The sequence below is a fragment of the Colobus angolensis genome, unplaced genomic scaffold (genome assembly GCF_000951035.1).
Source record: "Colobus angolensis palliatus isolate OR3802 unplaced genomic scaffold, Cang.pa_1.0 Scaffold357, whole genome shotgun sequence".
Taxonomy (NCBI): Eukaryota; Metazoa; Chordata; class Mammalia; order Primates; family Cercopithecidae; genus Colobus; species Colobus angolensis.
In genome coordinates, this window is record NW_012116899.1 from 1,245,134 (window position 1) to 1,258,858 (window position 13,725).

Below are 13,725 nucleotides of genomic sequence, written 5' to 3' on the forward strand. Positions count from 1 at the left end.
TGTTGTAATGCCAGCCCACACAAAGTGGTGGTGTAGTCTGGAAACAGAAAACCCTTTTCTCTCATGGGAATTCAGACCAACTGATAAGTGAAATAAGCTCTAATCATTTTCTCATATTGCACACCCCCCATATTTCACTTGGCCAAAATAAGTAATTCTCCTTTGATTTCTTTGAAGTCTACCACAGGTAAGATAAATGTATCTAAAAATCTCTAATGTGTTTTCTGATTGAGTTTTCTTACAAAGAGTTCTGAAAGTACTCAAAAGAAAGCAAATTCAATACTCACTCCAGAGCAGGTCTCAGAACTCTGACCTTTAATGCCTCTAATATTCTATTTAACTCCACAAATGGTTCTTTCTGACTTGGATCTACAGAAAGACCAGATTCCTGAAAAAAAAAAAAAACAAAAAAAAAACACACAAAAAAACAGAAAGGACTTTTGTTAGCATTAATCAGGGTAAGGAGCTAGTGATTAAGTATATTCTAGATTGTAAAATATGGGGCAAGCCATTAAAGATAATTCCCTATAGTAGAGACTGATGACTGCCCTCTAGTACCATTCTTCCCCTCTTTTCCACAGTAAAATTCCCAAATTTCAGCAGGGTACATAAGCAAATGGAATAAAGCTGGGTATGGCTTTGTAAGACGTTAAGTTCTGACCAATGAAATATAAATATGCACTCTGCCCCTTCCTGGGATACAAAGGTATAGGCTGGAGCTTTGGCTGCTATCTTTAGACCCTGAAGACAGGAGACACCCTGGGGATAACCGAGTCACAAGGTGCTAAGTCCCTAAGAATTTCACGAAGCAGAGCTACCAAACATGCTGTGGACGTCTTACTACCTATTTCTGTGAAGAAAAATACTTTACTTTTGCTTAAGCCACTGTGATTGTGGGTCTTTTATTACTTAAAAGCAAACAATCCTCAATGACAGTTTACTGCAGGAAATTACATGGACACACACATACAAAATCCCTGTAAGGTACAGAGAAAAACCGAGTTATCATTTATCTGAACTGTTTAAAACAAAAAAGGCTTAGCTTAGAGGTTTGGTTTACAGACTGCTTTTAAACTATTTAATTCTTTTAGTCCTTCATGCTTCTAAACAAAAATGCAACAGCACATGGTGGCTTAGAACGTAGTGTGAAGACATATGATTCAGGGACTGAATCCCAGTTCCTTCACAAAGAACGTGTTAAGGCCTCAGGCAACTTATTTATCCAGACCTTAGATTTTTCATCTGTAGAATGGAAACAATAATTTGTACTTCATGGGATTGCAGCAAGGAATAAAGGCAGGGCTTGGTTTAAGGTAAGCACTCAATATATGGCAGCTGCTACCATTATGACTACATGGCATTGGTAAACTGTTCCAGAGTCCTAACTCATGTGTGATAGAAATAAAAGACAAATGCTGCTAATGTGAAGTAAAAAAATTTTAGTTGGAAATTTGATAAAATTGTTTAAGCTAGGCTAGAACAGAAGAACAAACATCAATGTTTTTGTCCCTTTCCTCTTGTCTGCTATACTAACCTTCTCTATCAAAAAGGGAAAGGAAAAAAGAGTATCACTTCTGAGCCCTTTGATTCATGAACTGAGACTCACATTCTGGGACAGGAACAAGAAAAAAATGATTTGGATAACAAGTTCTAGAACTATAATTTTTGCCACTTAAAAAATTCCCAAAAACACTCCTAGTAAAATAAGGTCATCTCTGATAATTTAAATATTAAAAAAATCTATCTACAGCTAGAGGAAGATTCAAAACCCCACCCCACAAATACTGTAAACTCCAAGGAGTTCCCTTGCTTCTTTCTCAAATCCTCCCAGTGGGCACACTGTTACCTGACAGAGCTCCTCGGCTACATCCAGCATTCCTTGTCGAAAGAAGTGCTCCACCATCACCTCATTGAGAAGCCTTTGGCTGTCTGCCTGCCAGCAGCCATCTATTCCCACACTGCTAATGTCAGAATCAAAATTCTGGGAAAAAAAGAGAAAGAGAATCATAAATAGATTATTTTCACCCCACTTAACAGGAAAAAAATGGTCTTTCAGTCTGAGATACCCCAATAAGTACCCAACTGCAATTTATAGCTTATCACAGGAAGGAATTTTTCCACTGCTCCTTTCTAAAACTTGTCATGCTAGAAGAGTAAATAGGTATATTTTTAGAGAATTTTTTTAAAAGTAGATTTAATAATGGCGTCCGTGAATAAAATAGAATCAAGTGAATGAACTGATTTCTAGGCATTATATACAGCAATATTTTTAGAGGAATGCAACGATGACCTGTAAAAGCATGCTCACTGCAGCACTGTCTATAATGGGAGGGGAAAAAAGGAGAAAAAACACACATGCCTATCAACATAATAATCCATGGCACATTCCAACAACTGCAGTATTGAGGTTGAAAGTGGTTGCAGGGGGATGGCCAAGTAGTTAAGACAGTGGTTTATGTACACCTCTGGGTTTGCCTTTGAGATATATATGCATGGTCCCGACTAGAAACAGCATACTACAGATTTTGAAAACTGAACTAGGGAATAGACCTAATTCCTAGGTATCATATTGGCTACCAGGTGGTACACACACAGGACAAATCTAAATCACTGTAATGGCTTTAGAAACAAAACTAACATTGAAACCACAACCCAGAAAAGACTGGCTAGAAATTGTGGCCTGAATCCAACAAGGTTGACTGCCTGCTAAACCAAAAACACCAATATTCTCCACAGAACTGAAATAAGACCCAGAGTACTATAACACATATTCAAAATGTTCAAGATACTGCGAAATTACTTGGCATACCAAGAACCAAGAAAATCTCAACTCACATGGAAAAAGATGATCAACAGACACCAATGCCAACATGACAGAGATGGTGGAACCATCTAAAACTTCAGAGCAGTTATTATAAAAATACAATCAATCTTGAAATAAAGGGAGCGACTTAGCAAGGAAAAAGAAGATACAGTAACCAAAATAAAAAATTCATTGGATGGACTCAACAGCAGAAGCAAAGTGGCAGTGCAAAAAGTCAGTGAAGATCAACAGAAATCGTCCAATCTGAATACCAGAAAACAAAACAAAACAAAACAAAAACAGAGGCTCAGGGACCTGTGGGAAAATTATAAAAGATCTAACATGTGTGTCATCAGAATACAAGGAGAAGAGAAACAGTACAGTATAGAAAAAATAGTTAAAGAGTATTTCCCAAGTTTAGCAAAAGACATAAATACAGATTCTAGAAGCTCAGTGAACTCCAACATGGACAAAATCAAAGAAATTTGACCCAAACATCTCACATTCAAACTGTTAAAACTAAAGATAAAGGAAAAAATCTTGCAGGCAGCCAGAGAAAAGTGACATGTTACTTACAGGGGAACCATGATTCAAATGACTACAGATTTCTCAACAGAAACTATGGAGGCCAGAAAGAAGTGGCATGATTGTTAAGTACTGAAAGAAAAGAACTGTCATCCTAGAATTCTACTTCCAGTGAAAATATCCTTCAGGAATGAAGATGAAATAAAGACATTCTCAGACGGAGTGAAACTGAATTTACTGCCATCAGACTTGCTCTAAAAGCCTTGCTAAAGTCTTCAGACAGAAGAAATGACAACAGAAGGAACATGAAACATCAAGAGTGAAAGAAGAGCAAACGTACATCACAGTGTGAAAGCTCTCCCTGCCTAATTCAGCACCCTTTATCTTTCATAGGCATTGCTCCCTAATAAATGTTTTGCATTTCTTTTTAAAAACGTATAAACTTAGCTGGGCGCAGTGGCTCACGCCTGTAATCCCAGCACTTTGGGAGGCCGAGGCGGGCAGATCATGAGATCAGAGGATCGAGATCATCCTGGCAAACACAGTGAAACTCCGTCTCTACTAAAAATACAAAAAAGTTAGCCGGGCGTGCTGGTGGGCACCTGTAGTCCCAGCTTCTTGGGAGGCTGAGACAGGAGAATGGCGTGAACCCTGGAGGCGGAGGAGCTTGCAGTGAGTGGAAATCGTGCCACTGCAATCCAGCCTGGGCGACAGAGCAAGACTCCGTCTCACAAAAAACAAACCCAAAAACAAAAAACTAGACAACGCCATTTAGATTTAACGAAAATTGCAATCCTAGTCAACCATGCTTAAATATACAGTCCAACCAATATGGGATTATTTTATACGACATATAAGAACAGGCAGTAAGTAACTAGTAACAGCAACTGCAAACAACCCACTATTTACAATCACAATGCAGGAGTGCTCTTCTCCAAAATTAAGCACACTTTTCTCCCTATAAAGAGCTATCTACCCTATTTCTAGACATGAAAACAGTAGCCTAAAACTGAATACATACATTAAGGTTTGGAATCACTCAAGACAAAACAAACACAAAAAACCAAGAGTACTGTCAGTCTTAATTTTTATTCATTTTCTTTTCCCAGACATTTTTCTTAGCCAAGTACTTAACCTAAAGAATAGAAATAATTGGGCGGGCATGGTGGCTCACTCTTGTAATCCCAGCACTTTGGGAGGCCAAGGTGGGAGGATCACCTGAGGTCAGGAGTCAACATGGTGAAACCTTGTCTCTACTAAAAATACAAAATTAGCTGGGCGTGGTGGCGGGTGCCTGTGATCCCATCTACTTGGGAGGGTGAGGAAGGAGAATCGCTTGAACCCAGGGAGATGGAGGCTGCAGTGAGCCGGTATCACACCATTGTACTCCAGCCTGAGAGACAGAGCAAGACTTCATCTCAAAAAAAAGAAAAAAAAAGGAAATAATACAAAGTACCTAGATGCTAAAGCAACAGCATCCATGCACATAATGAAAAAAACTGTTACCTAGCACACACAACTGCTTGTATAAGATTATCATGTTTAATTTCTATTTATCAGATTCTGCCTGTTGAGAGCTAATTTTATAACAGTTCATCTTTTTTTTAAAGTAACTTATTTTATCTTTATGCTGTCTATAACAACTAGAACACTGGAGGTGGTACTACTTTCTGCCTCTTCTGGAGTAGAGGCTCAGAGGCTGATCAATGTTATTCTCTTCCAAGTTCTACTTCCCAAAGGGCCATTCAGAAGCATAAAGGAATGGGTTTCTAAAGATCTGAAGACAACAATTTATTACAAACTCAGGAACCTGCCTATAACTCCCTAAATGTCTAAATGCACAGTATAAGCAAAGAATCAAGAGATTAATTAAGAAAGTTCTCTCATTATCTTATCAACTGCATTAAATCCAAATACAACCTTCAGGTATCTACTTATTCATTTAATGATTTTTCCCTAAACAACAAATTTATTAGTACCTACTCCTTAGGAAAAAATAAAATAAAACAACTCTGGAAGACATGCTGGTCAGCTCAAAGCACAGATCACGTTGAAACAATTTTATCTGGTAATATATATATGTTAGGTCAGAATTTTAATAAGCTACCATCTGACAGTATCTGCTCACATCAAACAAAATAATCCCTTGAATTCTTTCCTTAATATACATATCAAAAGTAAATATTGATCACCTAGAAAATTACAAAAAGAGTCTAATATTTAAACAATTTTCTTTGGGTTTGCTACAAAGTTTTACAACGATGCCCTATGTGTACCTCCATTTTCTTAAGGCTTACTATGGTCACTACTACATAGATAAGAAAAGTCAAACACCCTTACACTCAAAATCTAACTACATTCAAGCTCGTAACTTATTTGCTGCTCTTGGAAAAGAAGCATGAGCAATGCATTCAATTGTTTTCTGGACACTTCTGAGCTCCCTTCTACCATTCTGATTTTCCAGTATAAACTACTGAGGTAGATAAGTAAACTTCCATAGCTTATTTTCTGGTTACATGCATTAAAAATTAAAGCTAAGATTATAAAATATACAGAGGTTGAGGCAATGGAATACAAAGTCAAACTCCTTTTGTTATAACTGCAGGTTCTTACTCACTGTTGCATCAGAGCTGGCATCAGTTCCAGCTTCTGTTGCTAGGTAACCAAACTCGTTTGCATGGCTGTCCAGAAAATCCACAGCACTGCAAACCACCCAAGAAGTGGCTAATGAAGAGAAATGCCATCTATAATTAACATCTTCTGTCTTACTATACTTTTTCTTTTCACATTTTTTAAGCAAAGAAAAGCTTTGGCATCCTGTTCTTAATTGGGAAGAAAGGATCCAAACAAGAACCAAAAGCAAAAAAGCACACATCCAAGGGTGTGTCCATCCGGAGAGGATGTTCTGACTTGGAAGGAGAAATCCAGGACATACTAAATCTAGAAGCTGAGGCAGGAGAGGAGTAAATAACTCTGATACAACATCATTATGGAATTGTGAGATCTAACCGGGCCACCCTACCTCTTTGGCCATATCATGAACATCAGTCAGAATCAGTCAGAATGGCTTTCACTGTTTACCATCAAAAACCAATCCGTTTCTCAAATATATTCTATAAAATTATAATGACTGAGCAGACAGTGGTAACAATATACAGTAAAACTCAGTATTTAATTCCTAAGTGCCAATTCCCTAATAGCATTAACATGTATTTTGAAACTTCTCCATCTACTTTGAAGAAAACTTAGTGTATGAACCAACAATGTGCTATTGTTGCACCTACCAGGAATTAATTTCCCTTTTAAGCATCCAGTTAATCTGGTTTAGCAGTGAGAGGTAGACAGCAAAGGATATTTAACAGAGTAAGACGACCTGGATTCTGGTTCCCCTCAGACTAACAGATGATAGCTACTTCACGTACAAACCACACAACATTAGTATTCAGAAGAGTTTGAAACAAACACACATCTCTCAATAAGAAAGACAACAGAAAAAATGGACAGAACATGAAATACACAAATAAGAAATTCCTAATGTTAAACATGAAAAGATGCCCCACCTTCAAGATGGTCAAAGAAAGGCAAAATTAGTACAACTAGATACTACTTCACACCCATCTGATTAATCTTTAAACATCTGAAGTCTGATAATACCAGGTGTAGGTGAGAAATGAGGAAGCAGGAAGTGTTGTTATACGTGTTTGGTAGGGCTGTAAATTGGTATAAACCCTTGAGGGGAAAATTTTACAATACCTAGTAAAGCTGATAATGAGGCACCTGTCCTATGACGAAATAACCCATACTGAGGCATATACCAGACAGCAGTGCTTTACAAACCAAGGGCTGGAAAATAAACTTTGTAGTGTGTCATAATCAGCATTTTGTAGACGCATTTTTTTGATGCAGACATTCCATACTCTCCTCACGGTATTTATACCTCTTCTTTGGTTATCAACATTAAGAGAAAGGTAGATTCACACTGCTATGTTATTACTTTATTTAAAAAAGTGAGGGAGTAATGTGCCAAACCATTCTGCCAGGCCTTTCTGTCCCATTTGCATCCCTATCCCTCCACTATTAGTTATCTGCCTTTCTGTGGCTATTTTATTAATTCTCCCAAGTATGACATGTATCTCTTACCATTCTATGGAAAGGAGAGAAATTCATGCGTAAAGTGGGCGCCCTCAGGGCACTAGGGATGAATTATCTCAAGAACCTCCAGTTGAGAAAGGTTCCTCTAAATCTTAAAATCTGGGTTTTTAATCCCAGCTCTGTGACTTCAGGCAGGTTCCTTACACATCTAAGTTTTCACATCTGTATCTAGAGACAATAATCTTGACCTTACAAGTGTTTGGTGAAGATTAAGGTAAATAATGTACATGAAAACCTCTATGAGTATCCATCTATCAGTAAACCTTTAATACACAGTAGCTGAATCTGAGAGCCAGGCCAAACCTGACCAAACGTGAATCTGAGAGGCAGGTTGCACCAAACCTTCTGCTTCTGTATTTAAAAAATCCTTATTAGAAAATATAAATAAAAACAAATACACAAAAGCATACAGAGATAGTAATATTCATTAATTTAAAAGCACTTAAATGCAAATTGCCGACTGGATTAGCCAGCACAGTTTAATGGATATTAAGTTCTTCTGTCCCTCTCTACCCAACACACATACCTTGTTTACCACACCCATACCTACATAAAAGTCAGTTCTGGACTGCTCACCCAGAACTATCTTAAAATATTCTACACGTCATTTTTTTATACCATTATTCCATTCACTCCTTAATACAGTCAGCATTTTGCCTCACCAATGTAGATACTCCACCCAGTGGCAAAATATATGCTTAGACAATGAGGTTTAAAATTTTTTTTAACTATTATTGTTCCCCTTCAACATTACCAGTTCTGCAATGGCCTCAGTGATTTCCTATTATAGTACAGTGTTTAAGAACAGATTCTTGAGTGAAAACTTTTTCCAAACCTTGATCCACCACTTTCAAATTATATACCTGGGGTATGTTATTTCCTATCATTGAGTCTCAGTTTCCTCATATATAAAATGGGAATAATGTCCCCGCATCATGGGATATAAATGTATGTAAAGCACTTAGCTCAGTATCTGGAACACGGTCAACACTCAATATATGATAGCCATTATCCTCCTACTTATGACTACTACTTAGTCTGTTTTCATCCTATTTAATGAGGTCAAGTAAACCTTCAACTACTTTCATCATCTGATCAAATTCACACCTCTTAGGCCTTCCATCATTTGCCTTTCCCTATTACCAACAGGAGCACTCACTCTAATCAAGTCAATCTTGAAGCATCTTAAACATGAGTCAGGCATATTCTCACAGTTGCTATTTTGCCCTTTTCCAGTCTCAAGGAAAAATCTCATCTCACTGTTCTGCTGCTCTAAATCTTACCCATTCTTCCAAGCCAAATGTAAGATAGCAATTACCTTTACTTTATAACAAGCAGTGTCTATTCCAGCAAACTTCTTTCACGTAGCCTCAGAATTTTTCCAGTTATTTTATGTATACAAAACAGCAATCTTATAAGGGACATGTACTATGTGGTCAACTTTTAATTATACCACATCAGATTTTATATATTAAAATATTTAGTACTATTTAACACATATGCACACATACCTAGAAGTCTAAAGCAATAATCATTTTTGTTGACTTTTCTTAGGAAGTAAACTTTAAAAGTCAATTGACTAAATAAAATACTGAACAAAATACCCTAAACTGGACTAAATTCTAGATTACCTAAAAATGGGAGAGGAAATTAAGAACAGCCCAATACATTATCTTTACTAAAAAAAAAAAAAAAAAATTGTCACGGAGCAAATATTATTTATTTAAAATAAATAATGGGCCAGGCACAGTGGCTCACACCAATAATCCCAACACTGGGAGGCCAAGGTGGGAGGACCGCTTGAGGCCAGGAGTTCAAGACTAGCCTGGGCAACACTGCAAGACCACATCTCTACACAAAAACGAAAAAAATTAACTGGGCATGGTAGCAAGTGCATGTAGGCCCAGCTACTTGGCTGGAACTGGGATGCTGAGGTGGGAGGACCAGTCAAGCCCAGGGAAGTCAAGGCTGCAGCGAGCTGTAATGGTGCCACTGCACTCCAGCCTAGGCAACAGAGCGAGACACTGTTCATAATAATTAAAAGCCAAACAGTATCTTGGTTCACACCACCAGAAGCTTCTATTCTGCTTACATTTTCAGAGACACGATGTAGAGAACTTTAAAACGTAAGTATTAAAATATAAAAGAAAAAATATCACTGAGCATGACTAAAATGTACTGTTTCTCACTCAAAACCCGCCTGCTCATAAAGGAGCCACTGGCTTCTTTGTCCTCATCCTGTGAGGGTGGGAGCACGTGTTCATAAAGTGGTACGCATAGGCTGATGGACATTCCAGTTTATTACTCAGGTCTGTTTGGTGTGGTTCTTGAAAGTCTTGTGCCACAGTGGATTCAGCTTTATCCTGTTTGGTCACCACCAATTCAGGTTCAGCCTTTACAACAGGCTGCCCAGGCTGCCCAGAGCTTACACAACTACCAGGTTCAAATTCAAAGAACTCCTGGAGGACTTAACAAGTCAATGGAGTCTTATGTGACACAGCCTACACGGAATTCCTCATGTATGTGAGAAGCCCATTCACAATGTCTAGGTACTTCTATTGGGGAAATAGCTTCCTCTTCAGCTGAGGCCAAGTAGATGCCAAAAATATGGGGAGAAAATATACTGAAAGATATTAGGGAACTGAGTTAAAAGATCCAGGAGTTCCTCTGTGGCGGTAGACTACAGTACCACAAACACTATTCAGTGTCAACTAAATAATATAGTATGTATGTATGTATGTATGTATGTATGTATGTATGTATGTATGTATTGAGATGGAGTCTCATTCTGTTGCCCAGGCTGGAGTGCAGTGGTGCAATCTCGACTCACTGCAACCTCCACCTCCCGGGTTCAAGCGATTCTCCTGCCTCAGCCTCCCGAGTAACTGGAATTAGAGGAATGTGCCTAATTTTTTTGTATTTTTAGTAGAGACGGGGGTTTGCCATGTTGGCCAAGCTGGTCTTGAACTCCTGACCTCAGGTGATCCACCTGCCTCAGCCTCCCAAAGTGCTGTGAGCCATCATGCCCTGCAGACTAAATAATACAGTTTCATATGATGGATGAGAAGAATACAGAATCCAGGTCACCTAGAACCAAAACTACTTTCACAGGAACATAAAACAATTTTTGGGGCTGGGCACTACTCAGGAGGCTGAGGCAGGAGAATTGCTTGAAACTGGGAGGCAGAGTTTGTAGTGAGCTGAGATCGTGCCACTGCACTCCAGCTTGGGCAAAAGAGCGAGAGTCCATCTCAAAACAAAAACAAACAAAAACACCCCAATTTTTTGAAAGAAACTGTAAAAGATTTACTTGAAAAAGTCCTTATAACTTCCAAGGGCATGAAAAATAATGTCCTCAAAAGAGCAACAAGTAAATTAAAATACATAATTAGGAATCTTCACCTCGAACACATCCCCCTGCCCAAATAAGCCAGAATGTAGATTATTCATGATAAATGTGCTCCCTTGATATCCATTACCAATAAGATACTTCCATTTTTGGCAACAAGTACATCCAGACAATGTTTTGCCTTAAAGATTAGTCAAAATATCTAACAAACCCTTATGAATATCTATAAAGACCTGCTAGATCTGGAGTAAGATATGCTCAGCCAGGCACCAGTAGCAAGTAGGACAAGAGCAAAAGAAGGTTCTGATAATCATGACAGGACAACAAACATAAACTAGGAAACAGGGACATATATGGTCACCCTACAAGCTGCAGAAAGCATAATTGGTGAATTGCTTGCCCAACTGCTCCAGATCTTGGTCAGTAGCCCACACACTACAATTATAGTTGCTGAGTCCATTCCCCCTTATTCCAAGAATCTCTGATTGGCTGCCTTGGAAGCTTTAGCTCTTCTCACTGTAACAGCACCTCTGGTTCTACTGTCCAAATGCTGACCCTCTGTTATAATTGTAAGCAGACTGGTGGTCATGCAGATGTCCCCAGGAACTTACTGGAGTTCTCTCTGAACTTTGAGCCATTAGAATCACCAGGATGCCCTGATCACTGTCAACATCAAAATCTGAATCTTCTTAGACACCACAAGCAGTTACCGTACCTCTAGAGGAACAGAGGGCTCTTCACCCACAGTGATTTAAGACCATCTCTAAAGTGCCCCATCACATTCTAGAAGGATATAGCTGCTGGAAGAAAATGAAGTGTCCCATCACCACTCCCATAGTTCTTAAGCTCACACACAACAACAACCACTCCAGGAACCAACTGAAGTCTTCAAGTATCATAGCACCAAATAGGGTTGATGTCAAACTCACTTCTAAAACTGTGTTCATTCTCTTGGAGTTACCAAACAGGCTTCCCAACCTCAAAACCATTTCAGAGAATACTCACTGCCTTCCCAGACTTTGCTGGTGACTGCCATCACTGATATAACAATGTGGCTGGAACCCTGTGGCTGCCAAAACCAACCTCTGACTCTTTGGCCGAGTCAAACTCCTCACACCACTATGGGAGTGGTGAGAACTTTCTGAAAGGTCACGAACACTTCTGTAAGCCACGACTACCAAAACAAGTCCTCTGAGCCCCTGCCACTCACGGTCTTGTCATATCACACCTACCAGTCAACAGTAATGTCTTATAAGCATATAGTCTTGACTCAAACAGCATCAAGCCTAGCCTTTTCACGGGATAATTTCTAACAGCTGGGTCTACCTATGAGTTACACGAACCACTCTCCAGATTCAATGAGCTACTATTACCTCTGTTACAACTATCACTCTTGTGAGTACAGACTAAGTAACTCATAGGACTGTTTAGAAGATGCCTTTGCTACAAAGGGCACTCCTCAGAAGTTCTTCCTACCCTCCCAGAAGTTTACGATGTGTGAAGAGAAACACCTCTGACCAGTCACAATCTCCTCTATGTCTGAAGTAGTCAGAGGTATCACATAGCAACCTTGTGCTACTTCTCTTAGGCCCCAATAGGACTATGAACTCCATGAATAAAATCCGCCAGTACTAAAAATGATAACCACCAGGTCAAAGATGGCTTACTCAAAAAATGTCACAAGAAAACAAACATCAAATAAAAGTGACCAGCCTCACTGCCTAGCAACCAACCCACTCACTCATTCACACAGAAGGCAAAATTCAAAAGTAGCTGGGATGCCCATAGGAAGAAAACAGTTGGGATGATGCAGGGGAGACTGATACAAGACTGTTATTCTAATCATCCCATAACAGGGACAGAGTCACAGCTAGGGAATTACTCAGGAATTAGGAAAAGTTACTCCTGGTAAACAAACTCCCACATATTGGGTTAAAATTTCTTTGGAACTTTATTCATCACGACCCTAGGAGCTCTAGTCATGTATTCAAATGGATCAACAACAAAGCTATAAAAGCAGGGAGTTTTAATTTTGTTTTTATTTTTTAAATAATAGCAACAGGGAACTTGAGTAAGAATAACATGGTAAAACTAGACCTGCAAAAGTTATCAAAAGCAAACATGACAGGAATAGCACACTTTGTGAAAGCTAGTGTTATCAAAGTACTGACAGAAGAAAGAGAATGATGCTAAAAAGTACAAAACACTTCCTTCAATACCATACCTTATCAATGGCTTTTCCAACCCGAGAAACACTGCTGTGGATGTCTTTGTGGTCCGAGGCCAATTTTTGAACAGTATCCTTTATTCTTTTACAGCACTGTGTCAAAACAAGTGAAAGTGTCCCTGATAATTCAGCATCTTGGCCTATTAAAAAAGGAAGAGAAAAAAGGATTGGTTACTCATTAAAACAAACCCCAAAATGGCAAGTTTCTAATAGGCCTTTTGGACCATAAAAGATAGAAGAAAACTGAAGAAAACTCAGTATCTGCTTTGAAGCTGATGGTCACATTCATAGATGTGATTTTTCAAATGGATACTAAGAAAGATATAATTTTTTTTATTTTGGGAAATAAGAAAATTTTACTGTGAAAGAAATCATTTTTATCATTACAAAAACCAGCACAGACTGTGAATAATACTGTCAAGGCACTATTATTTTTGAGAAAACAAGTCTAAGTGAATAAACTCACTTATTAAACTCAGTTACACTGTTCAAGTCATTCTCAAAACGTTCTGATTGTTACTAAATTTCCTCAACAGAGATGATTTAGTGCAAACACATCATATTCCATATAAAGAAGTAGAAGAAAACAAACTTCCCTGGATACCACCATGTGCAGAAAAGAGTTAACAGAGCAGGTCATAGACTGCTACCCTTAGAGAGTCCTGCTTA

General features: G+C 38.6%; 1 protein-coding gene across 2 annotated transcripts in view; it reads right to left on the reverse strand.

The window, feature by feature from the left end:
• RMND5A (required for meiotic nuclear division 5 homolog A (S. cerevisiae)) overlaps nt 1-13,725 on the reverse strand; it is a 55,304-nt gene that overhangs the window by 20,480 nt on the left and 21,099 nt on the right. For both annotated transcript variants that reach the window (XM_011953123.1, XM_011953122.1), the window contains exons 2-4: nt 13,054-13,196; nt 1,847-1,981; nt 288-388 (exon numbers count right to left, since the gene is read on the reverse strand). In XM_011953123.1, the coding sequence (XP_011808513.1) occupies nt 288-388; nt 1,847-1,981; nt 13,054-13,196 (379 nt within the window). The remainder of the gene's footprint in view (nt 1-287; nt 389-1,846; nt 1,982-13,053; nt 13,197-13,725) is intronic.